The 22,065-nt window shown below is 38.5% G+C and overlaps 1 protein-coding gene across 2 annotated transcripts; it reads right to left on the bottom strand.

The window, feature by feature from the left end:
* Nucleotides 1-1,895: 1,895 nt before the first annotated feature.
* On the bottom strand, nt 1,896-20,921 carry igfn1.4 (immunoglobulin like and fibronectin type III domain containing 1, tandem duplicate 4). Of its 2 annotated transcripts, XM_037101717.1 has the most exons (24): nt 20,911-20,921; nt 16,990-17,080; nt 15,270-15,392; nt 14,724-14,863; nt 13,356-13,455; nt 13,014-13,095; nt 12,740-12,932; nt 12,466-12,579; nt 12,152-12,320; nt 11,785-12,057; nt 11,448-11,684; nt 11,161-11,208; nt 8,248-8,313; nt 6,687-6,802; nt 6,332-6,473; nt 5,952-6,245; nt 5,493-5,795; nt 4,996-5,175; nt 4,768-4,896; nt 4,588-4,667; nt 4,201-4,393; nt 3,306-3,602; nt 2,297-2,623; nt 1,896-2,198 (listed from the first exon to the last, which is right to left on the bottom strand). In XM_037101717.1, exons 2-24 carry the CDS (start codon nt 17,033-17,035, stop codon nt 2,194-2,196), a joined length of 3,657 nt encoding a protein of 1,218 aa, XP_036957612.1. In that variant the 5' UTR covers nt 17,036-17,080; nt 20,911-20,921; the 3' UTR covers nt 1,896-2,193. The 2 variants fall into 2 exon arrangements, with proteins under 2 accessions (XP_036957612.1, XP_036957611.1); XM_037101716.1 differs by lacking the exons at nt 8,248-8,313; nt 13,014-13,095; nt 13,356-13,455; ... (2 more) ...; nt 16,990-17,080; nt 20,911-20,921 and having other exon boundaries at nt 12,740-12,920.
* Between the last annotated feature and the right edge of the window lie 1,144 nt (nt 20,922-22,065).

Genomic DNA, 22,065 nt, shown 5'->3' with positions numbered 1-22,065 from the left:
AGGTGACACCCCTTTTTGTTCGGTAATAAATGTTTGGAGCGCATGGAAATCCATACATGGATGAAATTGAGTTACTAAAAACCCATATTACAGCACTGGTAAGGGTGGAGGTTCCTCTTACCCATCCCTATGAAAGCGATCACTTTGCAGCTGCAAATACATTATGACGGTTCATTCAATCTGCTATAGGACATATCGAGTCAACAGTTTTCTACAATTGCTGTTGACAATATAAAAACACCGGGCGTGTTATAGTCTAGTATCCGATTCCCATTCTGTGAAAGTTTAACTATGACGAAGTTGAACTTCAATTTTTATTTGTTTTAATGATGGACTTAACTGTTCATGAACTTTACGGTCGAGGCTTTCTGATTTATGGATCCACAATACCCGTGTACAGTAAGGGTCAAAGCATCCAACCAAAGCTTTCGACTGGCAGCTTCACAAGGTCTCTAGTAATATGATAACTGTTCTACTAGTCAGTAAACATTAACATGAGATCTTTCATTTGGTAAAACAATCTCCGGTGTAAATGTATTGGCTGTTCAATTAGCCTCCAAGAGTGTCAACGGAAATTCTCACAGCATGTCTGTGGTATTCAGTGAAGTCACACTGAACCTGTGGTGGCATTATAAAAAGATGGTTGCTCACGGCGGGGGGATTTTTGGACTCGTTGCTCTGAGTGGGTATTTGGGTTCACATTGTCAGAGGTTAAACAAGCGTGACATATCCAGACAGTTTGAATAGTCACCTCGACCCTTATAAAAGAAACTGTGACTTAACAGAAAGAAAAGCCTGATGACACTAGTTAAGAAAACACACAAATCACCTTCTACCCTAACTAACAAAATGAGGTAAGCACTCTTACATAAAAGAAGGATATTGACAACTGTGCTAGTATTATTGGAAGAACAGTGCTGCATTATTTCGCCTCATGAGTGGGTTCTAGTCGCTGCTGGCGAAGGGTTCCCACCCCCTGCATGTCACTATCACAGCGCTGGGCAGCTCCTTCAGCGATAGACCAATGCACCCCAAGTGTGTGAAGGAGAAATGTGGCAGGTCCTTCCCTCCTGCTGCTATCAGACTCTACAACCAGCACATCTCCCAGTAGACCTCACTGTGCACTGTGCAATAAAAACTAAACATAACCCATTTCTCATTTTAGTTTGCACTAACTGGACAATTTCTTAATACCCATATTTATTTTGTATTAATAACAATACACTGCAACAATGTTTGCAATTACACCGTTCATATTGTACAATATTATGTATATAAGAGTCTATTTCTATTCCTTAGCTTTTTATTATATTGTTTATTTTTTTTAGTGCTGTGACACAGAAATTTCCCTGTTTGCAGGACAAATAAAGGAATTCTGATTCATATTCTGAAATTGAACAGGTATCTTGGTGGTACGTTTTAGTCAAAGGGTTGAATTCTGCAGCATTGATTGTGTTATTGCTGTCATACTATGTTCTGTATGGACTGGATATGTGTGGGCCTTGTCAGTGAAATGTATGTTTAAGTCTCTGAGCTCTATACCAACAGTTGGCACCCTGAAAGACCAATTGATTGGTCATTTGACTATAGAAATAAGAAAGGCCTTAATAAAGGTTTTGTGGCTGAGGATTTTCCTATAGACAATTCACTGGAAAGCTCAGGTGTCTATATGGAAATGTAATGAAAATATGTACTTGGTTTATGAAGACTTAATATAGTCCTGCAATGTGCATTGTGTCGCTAAGATACTGGACCTTTGTGCCACTGGAAACACATGCTGGAAGCATCTGTTGCTTGAATGATTTAAATTGTTGGTTTCTGTCAGCGAAGTGAGTGAAGAACATTTGTAAAGAACACAAAGGAACACCACACATTAGTGTCAGTTTGTTGATTTATTGCAGTCATTACAAGAGCTTGAAAATTAGACAGATGTCTTTGTGCTACAGTTTGTCACTTCATTCATGCTACATGGTTATTATTTCTGTTGACAAAGTAACAATTGCAAATCAGTCACATTTCGAATAAATTAAATAAATTAGCATTCAGAATATCTTTTGTTTGTGTTTGATTGTTTTACCAGCACTTCACATAAAGTATCCCATGCTGTCAATTCAGTCTACACAGTAAAACACACCATTCCACTTCCTTAAATATCTCAGTAGGGGGAAAAGTTGCATGAAGCTGTATGTCATTTTAATCTGCGGAGAAAAAGCAGAGACAAAAATGATCGTTAGTAGAATAAACCGAAACGGGTAACGCTGATGAAGACCTGAGTGATTTTTAAGTTAAAACTTACCTCTAACAGTAAGTTTTGTCGAACACTCTGCCTTTCCAAGAGGGTTTACTGCAACAACTTTGTAATCACCGCTGTCCTTCGATCGGACTCTGAGAATGTACATGGAGCACACACCAAACGAGTTGGTCATGTAATAGTTACTGTCTGAGTTGATGCAGACGTCGTTCAGGTACCAAGACACAGTAGGTGTAGGGCATCCTCGGACGGCACACGTCATGTAGAGTTGATAACCTTTAGGTGGTGTGTGGACTTTCAGAGGGACCAAGATAGATGGAGGCCTCTCAAAGCTCAGCTCTGTTGAGTTGACTCCATTTGAGGTAATATGGACTTGATGGGGAAAAAATCGAAGAGGGTAAGGATTAAAAATTACTGTTAAGGTCACATGATAATCACACCAACAATGTTCCACAACATCCAAGTCATGCAGTTGTATTACCCAGATCTGAAATAACAGATTGTGTGCATTGAACAATTGTGAGTTTGTGATTACTGTGATTTCTTTTCAAAAAATCGTCGGTGTTTGCTACCGACTTTGTGATGCTATGTCAATAACACCTTATGAAGACCACCAACTGACTGGCCCTGGAGTTAACTCAGCCTCGGAGATGTTGGGTTTATTTCCTTTTTCAGAGATCCTTTATTGATTTGTTTGGAAAGAGGATTTAAACATAGAGGAAGAACTGAGGGCTTACTTGGGGAAATATTTGAAAAACCAAAGAAGAAGCTGAATTTCTTCCTTTTTTTGTCTATTGTTTAATCCCTGAAGGGTGGTATTTTTTTACTGATCTGTTGTCTGACATAGACTGTGGTATTTTTTTTACTGATCATAGTCTGACAGTGGCATAGGTGTCAAATCTTATTGTGACCTTGAAATTGAAAGTCAAATCAAATCAGGTAATTGGAGAATTATGCGAACACCTTGTCCAGAAATTAACATGTGCCGTGTATGTTGTGATTTGTAGTAATGGATTAATTTGACAACTAAACCAGTACAACTACAATAACCCACCTCTGTTGCTGTTGATGCCCCACGTAGGTGACTGAGACGGATCCGAGAGGCCCACATCATTCTTGGCGTAGATCCGGAAGTGGTACTCTATGCCAGGGTTAATGTTGATGGCTGTGTATGTGTTCGTGAAGAGGCGGTCTGCTACTGTCTTCCACATTCTGATGTTGGAGTCATGTTGAGAAACCACATAGTACAGCCGGTCGTCAAGCTCCTGGTCTGGGGAGGGCGCCCATGACACCACCACTTTTCCCTGGACTGTTTGCTCCAGCTCAACTGGCCCTGGAGTCTTGGGTTCATCTAGCGAGAAAATGTAATACAAAGCAGAGGATCTTTACTGACGTAAAAACAGTTTCTCAATATTTGTCCTGTCTACCACGTATTTGGAGCAGCTTTCATTAATTTCTTTATAATGAGACTGCACTGAGACCTTGAGACCTTGCACAATCTCCCCTTACTCAAGAGACATTCTACTCCGCTGTGGGATTTTGCAAGGATTTAATTTGCATTTGACAGCTGATGTAAGTTAATCATATCCTATTACTGCATGTTACACTGTAAGAATGATGTTTTCTCATTCCATTTCGAAGTGGTTTAGTTTTAATCATAGTTTGACATTGGGTTGCCAATACATCGGTGTGTCATTTGCATATAATTGGTGAAATGTTACCCAATTAATGTTGTCCAATGTTGATATAAATGATGTTCTCCCCTGGACAGAGGAACACAATTTGAGCGAGATTAAATTAATCTCCTACAGATGAACATCTCATTTAGAAACCTGAGGATTGTCAAGACAACATGCAGCTAATATCAGCACGGAATAATTGCTACCGGTAGTTTCAGGACAAAAATATCACTGCTGTCTCCACAACCTTTCTAATCTATTTGTCCTTACCTGTGACTCTAACCTCAATGTCGAATGAAGCCTCGCCCACAGAGTTTTTGGCTATGATCGTGTAAATGGCTGAATCCGAGCGCTTTGATGATGGTATAACAAGCTGAGACATTCCCTCTGTATTGATGACATGAGTCCACGGGGATATTGGCTCATCATCCTTCAGCCAAGTGATCTGTGGTGGAGGTTCAGCCTGGAGACATCAATATCAGATAAACGAGATAAAACGTGAGGTATATGCAGTCATGTCACAAACTCATCACTCAGGAATATGACATGGATGGAATGGTTACAAAATACAGAACTCTGAGGAAAGAGCTAGATTTAGGATTCATACCATGGAAGAGAAGCTTGGTTATGCTTACAAGCTTTTATGCTAATTCCTACCTCATAGCAAATTTTGATACGTGCAGAATTTCCAGCTCTGACAACAATGAAGTCCTCTGGGTCTTTAAAACAAGGTCTCACTGGATGAAAAAAAATAAAAACATGAAATGCAGATTGCAGACAAACATTGCTCTGGACCAAAATCGTTTATATGCACAACGAAGGAAGTTCACTACTTACTGTTGGGATTCTTTGCACACACCATTGCAGAGGGAGGGCTAGGATCTCCGGCTCCTGACTCATTGATTGCTGAAACCCTGAACTCATACTCCGCTCCCTCAGTAACATCCTTAACTGCATAGCTCACATCTGAAAATAAGATTAATAGCATTCCAGGAATAAAAAAAACTGAATGAATGAAAATGAAGCAAATTTTGCTTTAGTATGTGGTACATGTTCCTGACCAACCTTCAATAGGTTCATTAACTGCATTCAAGGCAATCCACTGATTCGTGTCTTTCTTCCGTTTCTCTAGTTGGTAACCAATGATCGGTACTCCCCTGTCGTCCTCTGGAGGGGTCCAAGTCAATTTGATGCAGGTCTTAGAGGCACTCACCACCGTGGGAGCACCAGGTGGACCAGAGAGTACTACAGAATGACATGTCCAATTAATCAAGTAAGCTCATTATTAATAATTAAGAGGTAATTAAAGACGTGGAATAAGTTAAAGACATCTACATATTATTACTGCAGGATATTGCAAACTATTCCTGTTGGAGATAGAGAAGCTATTACAGCAATGATAAAAGATGGGTGTTCTACAGTGACTAAATAGTGTCAGTGATAAACGATTTGAAGCTATCAGAAAACCTTTCCAGGGGCATTTTCATTTATTACAACCTGAGGGAGATTAACATGAGTGTTGCTGAGGAATGCTAAATGAGACTTCTTTTTTCTACACTCACTCATTATGCCAGCCATAATGCTATCAGCTGTCTCCAGGGAGTCACTGAGGCCCTCTGGGTTTTCAGCGTAGATGCGGTAGTTGTATTTCTTTCCATGCGTCACATTCCTGTCTCTGAAGGAGGTCTTGTCAGCTGAGACGTCTCCAAGTTTCGTCCACAGACTCTGCCCTGCCTGCTGCCTCTCTATGATGTAGTTGGTGACAGCAGAGCCACCGTCGTCTTTCGGAGGGCTCCATTTAATCTCAATGATAGATGAAGTGGTTTCAACAGTCTCCACGGGACCCTCAGGTGGTCCTGGCCGATCTGTTACAAAAACAACGTTTTGAATTTCAAAATGTGCTTTGTTTGGTGGAAGTTTTGTTAATGTGTGAACATGGCTTTGGATTGTTTTTAATGTCATGTTTTTATCTTTCATTATGTTTCACTTTTCTCATTAGATTTCTTTGTATTGTTTTGTACCAAGCACAATAAGTCGAGATGTGGCCTCCACAGCGCCAAATGGGTTTTTCAGTTGTATCTTTATTTCCCCTGCGTCTGTCCGCAGGCAGTCTTTGAGCAGCAGCCGGCTGTGATTGGGCTCCCTCACTATCTTAATTCCTCCTCCGTCTTTGAGTTCAGTGCCATCTTTAAACCAACTGACCACCAAAGACTCCTGAGGAGGAAAGGGCATCTTGAAAGCAGCATTCTGGCCAACTCTTATGATCACAGGTTTGGAGAACTTGTGAAGGTCGTCTGGGTCAAATTCAGGTACATCTGTGAAAAACATTTCGGTTTAATACACAGTAACTGTTGTGTCATTTAATATACTGTTTGATCTGTAATAGAGTAGTAAATCATACCTCCAACAGTGACCTTTCCTTGTGTACTTAATTCCCCTGATACAAAACGATAAAGTCCAGAGTCATCATCTCTGCAGCTTTGAATTGCCAGCTTGTGAGAGGTTCCGGCTTTTGTTATGGCGACCCCAGCACCTGAGTTTAACTAGCAAATCAAAAGTGAAATGAAAATGAAAATTAACTTTAGTTCTGTTTTACATTGCTAAGTTGGCAGAAAGATAAACTCCCATCTTAAGACACAAGACTGTTACTTTTGACTTAGTTAGGTTGTTTATGATATTGAAAATGAAGTTATGGAAAGCTTTTCGTACAGACATATTTCAAGTATGTCAGAAATGTTCTAATTCATGGGCTATACCTGCTCTCCATCTTTGAACCAGCCGCCGTCCCTGTCGATGTTCATTGTCACACTTAATTCAGCAGGGCTTCCACGAAGAGCATAAATATCAGAAAGTCCACCGGTAATTTCAGGCTCTGAGAAAAAAAAAACAAAAACGAAGTTACTCAGCAGCAGCTTTCGGTCTAGGTCTATATGTATACTGAATCAAAGTACAGAATAAATTAATTACCTGCACACATGCTTCTATTTTCTTCTTATTAACATGCTTGTTGAGATTAAGTGGTTATACGTTATATGGTAATATAATGAATATAAATGTCTACCTGCGAAGTCGGAGTTTGGCTAAAAGAAAAAAGGTTAGTGTTAGGCTTTAAAAAGTAGGGAAGGAATTAAGAGTGTGATCCTTACTTATAAGAAAACTTTACCTAAAAATGAAAATCAGTCATTTCAGTCACCCCCATGCCAACTGGAAGTAAGGTAAAATATGGTAGTCCACAAAAAATTTCTTGACAGCAAAACAGCACTGCAGCACTCGTGAACAACTGAAGAAGACTGGGACCGAAAAAAATAAAATACCATATCTGATCAAGCTCAGCAGCTATATTGAAGATTTCAACTTTAAAAAGGGCATAAATAACATACTGAGCTTTGAGACAAGCTTGATGAAACCACTTTACCCATTCCACGAACCTCATCTCTTTTTATTTTCATTTCATGTTTTTTTAAACAGCTATGTTTCAACAGCTTCAGAAAGGTTTTGTGGACTACAAAACGTCACCCTACTTTCCATTGTTTTTTTAATAAATGTGGTAGACATGGGTAAGTGTTGATCTGGTTTGAAATTTAGTGACAAACATATGTAACAAAGCAACTTAACGATATTTAAAGCAAGCACAATGACAACTGGCCAACATAAAGTTTTGCAAATGTTAACAGAAACCAGGAGGGCTCACAAGACTTTCTAAGAAGACATGAACAAATTTGAACAGTGAGAATCTTTGGACCAGTATAACACTAAAATTGGTGTTTGAACATGCAGGTTAGAATAAATCCCTGTTGTGTTATTTCACACCTTTTTATACATAAAGTGGCATTTGACACAAGGCAGAATGAGCAAGATATTTTGGTTGAGTTTGTAAACACCGCATTCAGAGTTGGCTCCTTCCCCCCCGGCTCCATGGGTGTTCTTGGATGCATGCTTACAATCTGGCGCCTGGTCGCTATGTTTTTATGGCAACACCCCCCCCATACCCAGCATGCCGTTATTTGCTGGGGGCAATACAGCGACTGTCCAGAGGTTCTATGTCCAGAAATGTCCTGAACAACAAAATAAGAAAATGCAGGCTTGGATTTAGAGAAACACCTACTCATTCTGCCTTTAAAGGAAAAATGTAAGAGGCAACTTTAAAGAAGTAGGATGTTAAAGGGAATATGATAAGTGATTGTTATTGTTGGTTACATTTGATTTGTTAATTTAAAAACTCAACTCTTGTGCTACTAAAGCCAATAAAAAGTTATTATATTAGTCTATTAATATTCGTGTTACTATTATACTTTCAGTATTTCATATCTGGCATACCACTTCTTGCATCCTCAAGTGGTTGATCAAGCCTTTCTCCACCAGTGGCTTCCTCAGCTGAGTGGCCTAACAGCAATAATAAGAGTATGTCATTTTATATAGTAAATGTTTTTTATGGCAACCCCGCCCCCCGCCTCATACCCAGCATGCTGTTATTTGCTTGGGGCAATACAGCGACTGTCCAAAGGTTCAATGTCTGGAAATGTCCCGAACAGCAAAATAAGAAAATGCAGGCTTGGATTTAGGGAAACTCCTACTCATTCTGTTTTAAAGGGAAAATGTAATAGGCAAATTTAAAGAAGTAGGATGTTAAAAGGAATATAAGTGATTGTTATTGGTGGTTACATTTTGATTTGTTAATTTAAAAACTCAACTCTTGTGCTACTAAAGCAAAAAAAGTTATTTTATTAGTCTATTAATATTTGTGTTACCGTTATACTTTCAGTATTTCATATCTGGCATACCACTTCTTGCATCTGCAAGTGGTTGATCAAGCCTTTCTCCACCAGTGGCTTCCTCAGCTGAGTGGCCTAACAGCAATAATAAGAGTAAGTCATTTGATTTAGTAAATTAACTTCTCAATTTAATATGCACTACAGTCTCTCTTGCCACTCCCCCGAGTCTCCAGCTGCTGCTTCTGAGGATTTGTCTGACTGACATTTCAGCGATAGGTCACAGACGTTATGAAATCTAGTGTGAAACTACTTTTTCCATTTTTCAAAGCATGCCATAGTGTTGACGGATTATTTGTACAAAAAGATGAGCTGGTGGGGTCATTAAAAAGTTTTCTTTAAATGAAAACTTAGAGTTCTCATTGGTCTTCTTTTTTTGTAGATGCCTGATGCTGTTTTATAAAAAATCATGTTTCAAAAAACAGTCTTACTTTTCCGTTTTTTTCTTTTTAATGCATCGTGTTTAAATGATGCTTAATTCTTGCTTCCTTTTCAGATAGTTATCTCAAAATAAAAATGTTATAAGGTTCAAAGTTTAACATTTTTTCCTTAATGCACTCTTCAGATAAAATAATATTTTGAGGGCGATGAAGTATAAGAAAGTCATCTACAAGCTTTAGCTACCTGCCAAAGTTTTGCCTCTCACTGGTAATATAATTACTTCCAGAACTGTTGTGCTTTGGAGTCCAATATTATTGTCAGGTCTGAACTTACAGAAATGTGCCAAACTTAATTAGAATCAGCTCCACTTTTTCTTTTAAATGATGGCCGTGCTATGTGTGGCTGTGGTGGATAGTTATCTTTTTCAGAACAGCAGTTATGGAGGGTAGGATATGGTTCAGGGCGTCTCATATTATCATATTCATATTCTCACAAATGCTCAGTGAGGGGGAAGAGGTGATGTCTTTTCAGCAGTTTGAACTTTTCTGTTGAAATACTGGAAAAGTGAAAATGAAAATTATTAAGGCTATTTATGAGCATCTATAGCTTTTTTTTTTTACCTTAAAATATCAGCTTCACAGTATTTTTTGATGGTACAATGTCTTGTAATAGGGTGAATGGTGTCTCTCTTCTCAGTCATTATGCCTACATAATGCTTGTTTCTAGACTAGGTACCTTCAGTACGTAATGAGTTTTGCTTGAACCTATATTACATTTGGGAAATTGTGACAGACCTGGGATTTTTATTTCTGACAATGGTGTTGTAGTCAGGAACTTTGGTGGGCACCAAATTACACAAAATGCCAATATCTACATAATGTTTCTTTAAGTACAGTAGGTAATCTATGTTAAGATCCTCTTTGTTTACTGTTCCAACCAGTCTTCACATAAAAAGACACTGCGATACAATAAGCATTAACAATGAGACCAGACATAATGCGGAGATGAATCACCTACCACAGGCATGCTAAGATGACGTCTATATGGCACTGAAATAAATGAGTGGCTTCTTATTCAATGTTGGGCAACAATCCTGAAAATCTTCGAAATTACAGCATGCTTTGATAAAATAGTGGATGTAACTCGTATAAAAATGGTTGTGTGGCATTGGTATGGTGCCTTAAATAGAAATCAATTTCTTTGAAACTTACCCACCGAAACATCTCTATAAAATGTGATGCAGGCTTTAAACAGTAAATTGTGGTCAGGTGAGAAAAATCTGAATTTATTAATTCCCATGTTATAGTTTTGATCATGATTCTGAGCATACTTCAGGACACAATATCATGAACCAAAACACAAAAATAAGACTTAATCATTCAGCAAGGTGCAGACCACAGTAAATAACGGTGTGGTAGCATTGTGACCCATGTCAATAGCTGTCCTCAGAATATTGATTGTAAGAGTAAATCTTAGTTATACGAAACGAAACCTGACGTAACCACGGCAGACAATCACATAATGAGATGACAACACAACATGTAAGAATAGTGCATTCACTTGCTTTAAAAATGTTTTTCCAACTGAGGAAGTTCATGTGAAAAACACCTCAAGTTGGAACAACGACTGGGCAGGTCAACAAACATCTTGATACACAAGTTGCTGAGCTTACGTTTTATGACATTGAAACATGGCGACAGTATACATTGGGTAAGAAACTTTTACCAAAGTCATGCATTGTATGGTTTCCTTTTGTGCCCCCTTGTCACTCAAACACTGGAAACAGCTGTGACATGATGTCTAAATGTTCCCACATCCTGACATGATGCACATGAACATGCTGTAGTCAGAGGAACGACTTCCCAACTCAGGAAATGGGACCATCTGACGAGCACATGAATGTAACAAAAGTCAAAACACTACAGTGTCCTCGGCATGATTTAAAAATTTGATGCAGAGATATATACATATTTTTTTTCTTTAGAATATCAGGGTAACGAAAAGCTGTTTCATTTCAACTGGCTGTCATATTCACATCTGAATGCACACAGCAGTTGTCACAGCCATTCAAGTTTCTTACCAGTCCTTGGGGCCTCAACAACCGGTGGTGCTGGTGCTGATACTGGTTCTTTTTAGACACAGGACATTGATCAAAACAAGTTAGTGATTGCCATGTCAACAAATTATTATTGCAACTTTTTAAATTCCAAATTAAGTTGTTCCAATTGATGAATGAATAAAAAGAATTACAGGTTTGATAACCAAATAAGTATTAATCTGAATTTCAGACATTGATTCTGCCAACATCGCCTCTTTATTTGTTACTGCCACACACTTTTTCATAAACCCTGTTGTCAGCATTCTCACTTGATTCGGGGGCTTTTGGTGCTGGAGCCTCGGTGGGTGCAGGAGCTGGAGGGGTTTCAGGTGGCGGTGCAGCTGCAGCAGCTTCTTTCACAGCTTTAATCTGTTCTTTCCTTTCCTCTCGCTCCTTCACTAATTTGACTTGCTGTTCCTCGGCAATCTTCTGCAGATCCACCCCAGATCCGCCTGCTCTTGTTGTTTTTCTTGCTGTTTTCTTGCCCTTTTGTGCATCTTTATCAGCTGAATTGGAAAACAAAAAGAAGAAAAAGATTACTTAGGAGTGACAGATTATTCTTGAGGTATTGTCAGTAAAATCTTTTGGCAGAATATGATATCTTACCTTCAACAACCAGCCATGCATTGCAAGATTTTATTCCTGCACAGGCTGAATAAATTCCTTTGTCTACTATCATGCAGTCTTTGACCACCAGCCTATGAATGAGTTTGTCCTCTGAGACCTCGATATCATATTTATCCCCCTGTTCCAGCGGTAGATTCTTGCCAAACCACAAAATCTTGGAGAAGGGATTTGACAGAACACACTCAAAAACAGCATCTTCTCTCTCCGTTGCCTTCACCTCCTGGAGTTTCACCAAGAAATCCACCATAGGAACTGAAATATAGAAAGTGTAAAACACATTTATGTTTGTACACTTTAGGGTAGTGTTTTTTGTTATGCATTTGAAAATATTGTCCAGAATACTTACCTTTAAATTCAGTGGAAAACATATTCACGTCCTCTACATCCAACTGGTACAATCCAGCATCATCTGGCATAAGGTCCCTCATACTGAAAACATACTTTTTCCCCACTTGTTTTAGGCCATGCTTCATCTTATCTCCCAGCTCTTTTGTATATGGAACCATTACACCATCCTGTGAGGGAAATATACTGAATCATTTTGTTTTGGCATGTTTGGGATTAATTGTAATTCGGGGACCCTGAAGGGTGAAACCATTGACTTGGGAAACTTCTTGACCTGTTGTTCAGAAGAGTTTATAGCTGTGTTTTCACACTAACCTTGTACAGGAATATTGAGCTGCTTGGATCAAGAAGGTCCATGTCAATCTCAAAGGACGCAGTACCATCTGCATTGACTTGAATAGGTTTCAAGTTGGACAAGCTTTTGACAAACTGGAGCAAAAACAGAACAAAATTGCAAGCAAATGACCAATATTTAAGATCATTGATTATGATTAATTATAGAAGTGTCTTTAATGGAGTGAACTCCATTTTAGAATTTATCTAAGCATGTGTAATCAACATCAATATTCAAACGTTACAAATGACAGACCTGAGCTTGTTCTTCCTCCCTTTCTTTCTTCATCTCATTCAGTTTCTTGAGCATCCAGCGAAAATCAGTCACTCCAAACTCTGCACAGATTCTCTCATAATCTTTCTTGTCAGCGCTAATTAGGAGCTCCCAAAATTTAGGATCGATCTCACCATCTTTTCTCTCTTGTTGCTCAGCTTTCGGTCGGATCTTGCTGGAATTTAGAATAAGGTGCATGTAGTAACAATTAGAGAAATCTAACAGAGCTTTATCAACATATATGACTCAAACCTGCCTTTTCCTTTTTAGGACAGTTTTGAAATTCCCATCGGTGGCTTCGGCTGCTGGTTGTTTTGGTTTATTCTTTTTGTAACCAACTGAAAGCAGAAGAGGGTACTCTCATTATTAATATAATCATGTAATTAACATACAAGAGGGACTACTGAGTGATACAGTGAGTACTGGGTGAATGTAATACACAACAGGAATTGAAGTAGTGAAGTGTCAATTTGAATCCAAGTGTGCTCAATGTTCAAGTAGATTTGGGAGGACGCTTGAGTGTGTTTGCCATGACATCACTCTGCATAATATTGCTTACATTAATTTCACATATCAATAGCAAGCGAACAGTCCTTACCTTCAATAACATTCAGAACAACTGTGACCACGGCTTGTCCAAATTCATTCACAGCAAAGCATTTATAGGTGTCAGCTTGATCCGGTTGGACATTTGGCATCTGGAAGATAAGAGACATGCATAGTATAATGGAGCTAGCGGGTAAAGTTGTTGGCTTTGTGGTTGATTTTGATGATTTAAACCAGTTCACACACTTTTTTTTAATCGAATGTGTTAAGTGCACCCTGCAGCCCTGTCAGATCAGCTCAAGTGCCAGATAATTGACACCATTTGTTGAAGTTGTTTTGATTTTAATTTGGATGTTCAGAGTGGATATTATCAGAAAAGTTGATAATATGTGCTAAGCTCTGTCTGCTTTTTTTCTGGTTATAATACCACCACCACTTGGAATGAACAAGATACATTTTCCAACCATTCCATCGATTACTTTTGGAAAACTTTTACAACTTTTTCGGCTTGCCTGCCAACTAGTTTGTCTGCAACACATGATGTTAAGGTTTCAAAGCCCACTCGCCTGATTAGTCAACCTATTACAGTTTACCAATTATTGGTTATTTATCACTATAAAGGTAGTAAAGGTTTACATCAACTAACAATTATATCTGTGTGTTTCAACATATCCTGATATCCAAAGGATAGACTAGGTTGGTTGCCTGAAGCTTAGGTTATGTTACAAGTTAGGCTACAAGTTATGTTCCGTTATGTTACGTTACATTTTTCAAGACAGTTTTATTGTTATTTTTTTAAGACCGCAATTCACATTGTCTCAGTTTATTTATTATGTCATATATATCATAATATCAGTACGCGATGTACATTAACTTACATCAACTTACTTAAGTTAAACAAGTCAACAATCAAAAAGTGTTTTTCCTGCAAGGATGGGCTGCTCAAACTTTCCATTGTCATCCTGGTAACTGCAAAATGACCCACATGGGTAGTTCGGTAGTAGTTTGGGACCAAAGAACAGCAATAGTAACATAATATGTATCCCTGTGACATCTTGTGTATGACAGACCAATTTCACTGAAATACTCTGGTACAATTACAGACTCCCCTCACTGCTTGATTGGTAGCAGTAAGTTGACATGGTATTTGAGTAGACATGTCCACTGCAGCCCATTTCATCAAGCTGACTTAGTTGAGTATTCTCCTCTGAGGATGAATAAAATCACTTATTTCAGAAAAAGCAACTGGCAAAGCACACTGATGGGGTGGAAGACTTTAATGTAATCAAATAGCTGCTGCTTTCTCTCCCTCTCCTTCGCTTCCTTTTTATCTATTTTTCTCTGTGCTATTTTTACCACTCCTTTATATCAGCATGTTGCTATATAGCATCACTGCGATTGGATAGCCCGTATCACTTGCCTCAAATGTATGCTCATTGGAATTGGGATCATATTTAGTCTGGTATCTTGACGTATCAGACACATCTCCATTATTTCTGCTCCATGTTACGGTCGGCTGTGGGTCTCCAGTAACAATGGCTTTGAAAAAAGCGAATTTGCCTGTGAGAAAAGATAGACAAGGTCACCATGTGTTCCTTATTTGTTTATCTTTTTAAACAGATGCAAGTATATTCATTTAAATATTTCTGATATTAAGTATGATTACTGACTTGTATTATATACCATAATTACATAGAATGCTTGATGCCAAAAATTTGCCAAATGAAAAAATGATATCAGCATTTCTTTTGATAATCTTATCACTTTTCCTGGATTAAATTGAAGTCATCATGCGTTAAATTCTGACTGACACAGAAGTGTGGGTGTTAAATGGCATAGCTCTGCTCCCACTGGCCCATTGCACAAAAAATCATGGATCTAATCCATTATGCAGAATCATGGAAATTTTAGGTTGGAATATTCTGTGATGTTAATGTTAAAATTATTCTTATACTATCAGTCTTACCCTCTTGGATGGTCAAAGCAATCGGCTTTCGGGTGAAGTCTGGATGGGACTTTCCCTCTGGCAGCGACTCGATAAACTGTGTAATCATCACCCCGGGGACCCTAGATTTTTTCTTGATCCCCACTGTCGGCATCAGAAAATGAAATGTCAGCGGCAATACGTTTAACACTTAAAAAGAGAGGAGAATGAAAACATGACCATCCAACCCTCAAAAACCTGTTGCTGTTTAATCCATTCATCAACCACGTAAATCACGCTGAAACACATTCTAATACACAACATATTAGAATGTTTGTTGTTACTCCCTGTATACATTTATTATCTGTAATAGCTGTATGTATGTAACATGTTCAGTATATTAACATTGACAAATTTATCTTTTTAAATGCTGTCCTTGAGAATCCATGCCTGAAAATCAACCTGAGAACAGATATGTAGTGATGCGCCTACATATCCACGCACAAACTATACGTGCGCTCATATAGTTTATTAATAAATCCATCGCATATCAGTTCTTCATGCCTTCGTGAGCAGTCAGGAGGGAAAACCGACAGCTGATGACGGCCTCTCTCTTGTCCCCTAAGCTTACCAGGGTAATTCTCTTCATCAGGACCTGATAAGGCACACGTTGAGGAGCATATACAGCACATGTCAGCATGGCATTATAATGGGATTACAGATTTGATTTAAATAATTTGATGGAGGGACAGTAAATAGAATAGTAGAATGGCATTTGCAGATGCACTAAATGGCTAAATTGTAAGATTTTGGAGCACAGGTTAAACAGTGTTATAGTTTCATCAATTTTGAAATTATTTCGCATGTCACATTGCGGCATTATTCAACAGGATCCATGCACTGTAACTGTGCACATGTGCGTCAAACCCATGTTGTTGATCAACTCGGGGTGGCCTTGTAAACAGTCTGCAATGTACATATGTCTATCTCTTTATGAGCTCCTGCTGGCCTTGAATAGACTGCGTGTACGTGTAGCTGTAAAGTCTAAGTATGGTTGTTAACGGATAAAATGAGGCCTTGAACCTTCTGAACAAGCTGATTTTAACAGCATTACAGCTGGAGACAGCTGATATGTGATCTGTGGCTGATATGTTTGTTATAATAGCAAGTAATTAATCATCTGAGGTGTCGGAGAGACTTAAAAATGCACAGTTGATATAATCATCATCACCTTCAGATTCGTTCACAAATGGATCTCATCAACCTCATTCTGTCAATTCTGTTTGACTCTGACTGGGAAGTGTTTCATGTTATTATTAGTTTGTCAGAGTCTGTTAAGAAGATCAGGGAAGGCCTGATCAGGGGAAAGCATAGTGTTAAGTATATTTAGGGCATATTTCTTCACCGATTTCGGACATAGTGCATGTACCTGGAATAGCTTCCCTAAAGGTAAGGTAATGGTAACGCAAGGTGAATAAATAATATACCTTTGGTCGCTATTTTCTGTAACAAAGAGAAAAGTCTCCTTTTGATTTAAGACTTAATATAATCCACTCATCCAGTCAGAGGATATCTCAGTTTACTCCCTGGGTCCAGGTTACTGGTTTCCTCTGGTTACTTGTCACCTCTGTGTTGCAAACAGATCTTCATAGAATTTAATAAAAGAACAAACAATAACTGTTGAGTTGTTGTACAGTCACACTAGCTTGATGTTATTCTTTATTCACTCCTTTAGAAAAAGAGATCCCACTTGATTGCGTACCTTGGCCAGTGGCTGTCCCATCCTTCACAACAGATTTTCTGAACATCTTGGGTCTTTGGATTCCTGGATAGACTCAGCAGGAATTCCCTATCTGCAACAGATAATGGATTTATTATTCCAAATTGCAGGAGTAAGTGGTAAAAATTGCATTAACTTCACAGAGAGCCTCAATTAATAGCAATAAAGGCTCCTGTGGTGTTGAATTTTTGAGGTGAATGCACGCTACAAGATTATGAAACAAATGCAAACCTCCTAGAGTAATTTTAGGATTAAATACATTGTGTAAAATGTTCTTTTTGGAAGATCACAAGATCCTGGAAGGGGGTGGTTATTTGAACAGAATGCTTAAAACGTACGTTACAAAATGAAACCTACCATGGTCAGAAAAATGCTTTTTATTTTAAAAAGCCTCTGCCAAACATTACCATTGGCCATGATTGTGACTCAGACCCTCGGTATGCAGTAAAAGAACACAAAACATGATCGTCTGCATGCTGAGGTTTATCACATTCCCCCAAAATAAAATCCTTGAAATCAAATCTGGAGTGTAGAATTTCAGCTCAACCTCATGATAGAATTTCTAGCTCCAACTATCCTTACTGCAGGGGTGTTTGTTGTCACCTTAAGCCGCAGCATGCTGGCTTGATGTTCAAATGACTACATGCTTATCAAATGAACCTTTTTATGATCTGTCAGATCCATCCGCAGCAGGGACCTCCAATAGAACATAACATCTTTCATTACCCACATGATTGCTAAACTTAGAATGACAAATGTCACCTCACAAAAATAGACCGATGGAACATTAATTGAAACGGAATCGGTGTTGCTGAGGCTTATGGGGATTTACAGATATGCTAATATTTGTTTAGAAAAACAACTGAGAGGAATATATTAACTTCACGTGACTGGCATACAAAATCATCCCGACTAGCAAATTAAAAGTTGCTGCTTGCTACACTTTGATCATTGCAGTATTAACATTTACTTTATACCAATACCAAACATCAACCTACAAGATATACATTCTACATCTACTGTACAGTATATGACTTATTCCTTTTATTATAAAGTTTCTTTAATCTTAAGAGTGTTTTTTTTTTTCATTTACTTAGGGACATCATGGCCTTAGTACTTTGATGTCATCATCATCTTCTCCACAATTATCAATGTATTATTTATTGTTGTGAGGTCAGTCAACAGTTCATACTTTGTGACGAACTTTCAAAAATTCAGCATTAAACAAGTTAAACAAATTGTGCATAGGCTTGAATAGGCAACACAGAGACAGAAGAGGGGATTATTTTTCATGTCACGTTACAATATGCTCACGTATGGCTTATCAAATATGGTTGATATTATCAAGACTGTCAGTCAGAATATTACACCTCATAAAACCAGGTGATATAGAACAAAACAAGGAAAGAAATGACGTTGATTAATTAAGTTTTGTGAGTTTCGTAGTAAAGGTGACTGCGTGAGCTAGAATGTGTTTTGGTACAGCTGCAGGATTTTACTGTTATCCTCTGGACTGTTTGTTGTCCCAGGTCTTTAGTTAATAGCTTTGGTGGAGACATGATCGTGTTCCCAAATATTGATTGTAATCTGCACCGACCACTAACATCAACACTGCACACATACATACTGTGTATCTGTAACTGTCTGATTGAAAATAGATTGGAACAGACTGGGCCTACCTTCTCAGCTGCATTGCTGAGAGTAAATGTGAAAAATTGATCGGGAAAATATGTCCTAAAACTAAATATTGCTGATGCTGTCTGAACTGTGTAATCTTTTTTCTCGTCGTCACAAGACGAGTTTGAACTACCACCAACAGCCCTGTTGATCTGTTGATCATCACTATATGCTCTAAACTTAGAATACCCCACTGAACTGAGACTGTTTGATGTGTCAGCACATGCACGCAAGAGGAGAGGCATGATGTGTTTGTGCATTTTACATGAGCTGAGTTATACATCTCTGATTTAGTAGTCAGAGCAGGTGTAAATGCAGTGCAGCAGTCACCTCAGGCTGTGAAGCTCCTCGCTTTTAAGGTGAATCAGCAAACAAACATACTTGCTGACAGACCGACTGAAAGACTTTTGAGCTCTATGTAGTTGCTACCATCACTAATAAGGTGGTGCATCCTCCTGCCAGTGCTCTTTCAGCACTGAAGTCAAGCATAAGAACTCAAGTTTGCATCTTTTCAACAAAGACAGATTAATGTGATAATTAATCATCTTACTGGAATTGTAGCTGTTTCGAAGTTATTTTAAGTTCTACTAAGTTCATACTATCAGAGAAAAATTAATCTGAATTAACTAAGACACGAGATTGATAATCATGATTAAATGCTCTGGAAAACTGTTGAAAACTGCTGCCACAGTGCTGTTGACAAAGTCGACACATTGAACTTTCAGTCCGGATATGATTGACAACCTATAACCTTTCTCATGTAAAGTATTTGCACAAACGTAGCAGCACCCATAGGCGCGTGATATTCTAGGGTGTCGATGGTCCACGGCTGTTGGAAGACGAGAAAACTGGATTGTCATCCGATACGTCACATGCCACATAAAACTGTGAACATCCCATCTTGTACGTCTTAATATGCCTGTAAATCACTGTTGACATGACCAGTGAGTCGTACCACAGTGAAACCTGCTCAGTATAGCAGGTTTAAACACATGAGATTAGCTTGTTCTGCTGGTCTGGGAAGCAAAAAGAGACATTTACCACTACTACTACTTTACCACTCCCCAACTCATTACATGTCATTTTTAAGTTGGTAAATATTAGCAATTAAATGTGTACAATATATGCTAAATATGATCAGTGCTTTAATTGACTACAATTAAAATTTTTGTGTCCAGTCAACATTTTGAGCTTCACACAGAGCAAATGGCCTTCTTGCTGTGAGAGTTGTTTTTTATGGGTTCCATGTGGCCTGTGTTGCATGCTGCTGTTTAACGCCACCAGCTGCTTATGTGACCAGTGCTGAAATACAGCACGGGACGGTATACTCAAGAGACCAAGCGCATCATAAAAATGATGAAAGGGAAACACATCTAAGGGCATGTTCAGAAAGCGTGTTGCTATCTATGGAGTATATGTCGACAGTTGCAGGTTTGCTTGAATTGGGTTTATAACCAAAGTCTCTTTTTTGCCTTTGTGCAGTGCTGTTTTATTATTTACAATTTTTTACTTTTTCAGGAGCTGTAAAAACTGGAAGAACAAGTGAACAAGCAAAGTAGACCCATCGCAGTGTTGTGGCAAATATAAGAGTGAAAGAAGGATGCTCCAGAAAAGTTGATTCTTTTTCTAAGGACGCTAGTCATCGTTCATGGTTTTGGTTTAGTTTATTTACTTACAAAACCATCTGTGGGTGGTGGAACATATGGATGGAATAGTGAATATTCATGAACTATTTTGATTTGGCTTTTTACCAATATAAGTGTGATTAAGATGTGGCAAATACGCAAACATTCACCATTAATTTAAACTGAACAGAAGCTGTTAATGCTGTTGGAAGTACATGATCATATATTTTTTTTTCCCTCCAGGATGTGACTCGGATAACTTTACTACTTCTGATTTTATTTTCATTAGCACAAGCCTTAACCTTACCAGTAATAAAACAAAGATTGAAAAATACACATTTGTGTCAAAAGCAGTTGAATCTAGACGCCATCCTACAGTGCTTTAAAAAATATGAATGTCTAAAGAACAAAATGTCACAAGTACATACCACAGAAAAAAGGTAGCTCGGTTGCGTTAACAGGCAAACATTTTCCACTGTTTGCCACATTAACTCAGTGTCATCTTTGGACTAGATTAGAGTTAAACACTGTAGCCAACTGTAAATACTAAACACCTCCATCTAAGAGTGGTCCAGTATGTTGGGATGAATGATGAACTTACCTCAGTTCTCCTTGGCTGTCCTCTTGAGCAGTGCTGCTTCCTAGTCTGATATTTGAGTGTTGCCTCCCTGGTCCTCAAGCTATTAAATCCTTAGAGGAATGCCGAATGACTCCGCGACAAGCACCCACGTTGTTGGACGAGGTGCCATGCCAAGAAAGGGGATTGCTTTTTTGTTTTTGGCATAAATCACAACCTCTAGCAAGGGGGAGGAGGGAGAGCCAAGGTTGGCTACATGCTTCAGGATGGGATGACCATGACTGGGACTGTGGAGCTTTTGCAGGGGTCGGCTTAGCGATATGTATATTCCCTCAGTTCTCGTAATGTGTTGATTCTCTGTTGTCCGCTTAAATGTCTGTGTCAGTTTTTCCTTTTGAGTAGACTTTTCTCCACATCGTGATTACACGATTCTGTCATGTTATCATTTATTTTTCTTACGGCTGCCAGATTTGACAGTTATGTCAGTGTGTATGGTGACACTGGGATTGAGGAGGTGAAAGTTAGATTGTGCTCGGAGCAGAAGTGTTGACAGCCGAGTATGCTCGCGTTGACACTCTTATGAAATTATGAGAACAACAAAACCTTATATTAATATTTAGATGCACTAATGACTCCTATTGACACCAACTAAATATACTGAGTGTTTATAGGATGTCTGAGCAGTCTTGAATAGCTTCTTTAAACATTATACAGTGGTAAAAGTGTGTGCCCAGGATCCTTGGAAGAAGCCTTATCTTATAAATCGCCACAGACTTGTCTTTTGAGATGAGATAATGTTACATCTTGGAAATGATATCGCTATAAGTCTTTCATTAGAAATTGTATGTTTAATGAGATACCAGTTGCATTTTTCCAGCCTCAACTTGTGTTTTTACAGGTTTTACATAGAAATACAGATCAAATCATTGAGGCCTTTTTACGGCAGTATGCAAAGTCTCTCTTTAAATCCACAAACAAACAATAACTAATTAAAAATACACTGAAACAATGGCTTTCTTTTCACAGACATGTTTGTTTAATCAGTTTGATGCACGGCTCATCTCGTATCTGAGCATTTTTTTTCTAGAACCACTACATAACAAAGCAAAGGAAAATTCGTTCTCATTCAGGTGATCGCCAAAAACAAGCCGTCGAGTAATAAAGGCCATACTTTTGTAA

Source organism: Acanthopagrus latus, chromosome 6, assembly GCF_904848185.1.
Source record: "Acanthopagrus latus isolate v.2019 chromosome 6, fAcaLat1.1, whole genome shotgun sequence".
NCBI lineage: Eukaryota > Metazoa > Chordata > Actinopteri > Spariformes > Sparidae > Acanthopagrus > Acanthopagrus latus.
This window is presented reverse-complemented; position numbering and strand designations above follow the sequence as displayed.

Bases quoted from the DNA above. Each gene is read 5' to 3' on its own strand.
- igfn1.4 (XM_037101717.1), bottom strand. From the start codon at position 17,035: ATGTTCAGAAAATCTGTTGTGAAGGATGGGACAGCCACTGGCCAAG. The intron at 6,803-8,247 runs GTATGCCAGATA...TTTTTTTCTCAG, and splicing joins ACTTGAGGATGCAAGAAGTG to AGCCTGAAATTACCGGTGGA. The intron at 5,176-5,492 runs GTGAGTGTAGAA...GTCATTCTGTAG, and splicing joins CATTATGGCTGGCATAATGA to TACTCTCTGGTCCACCTGGT.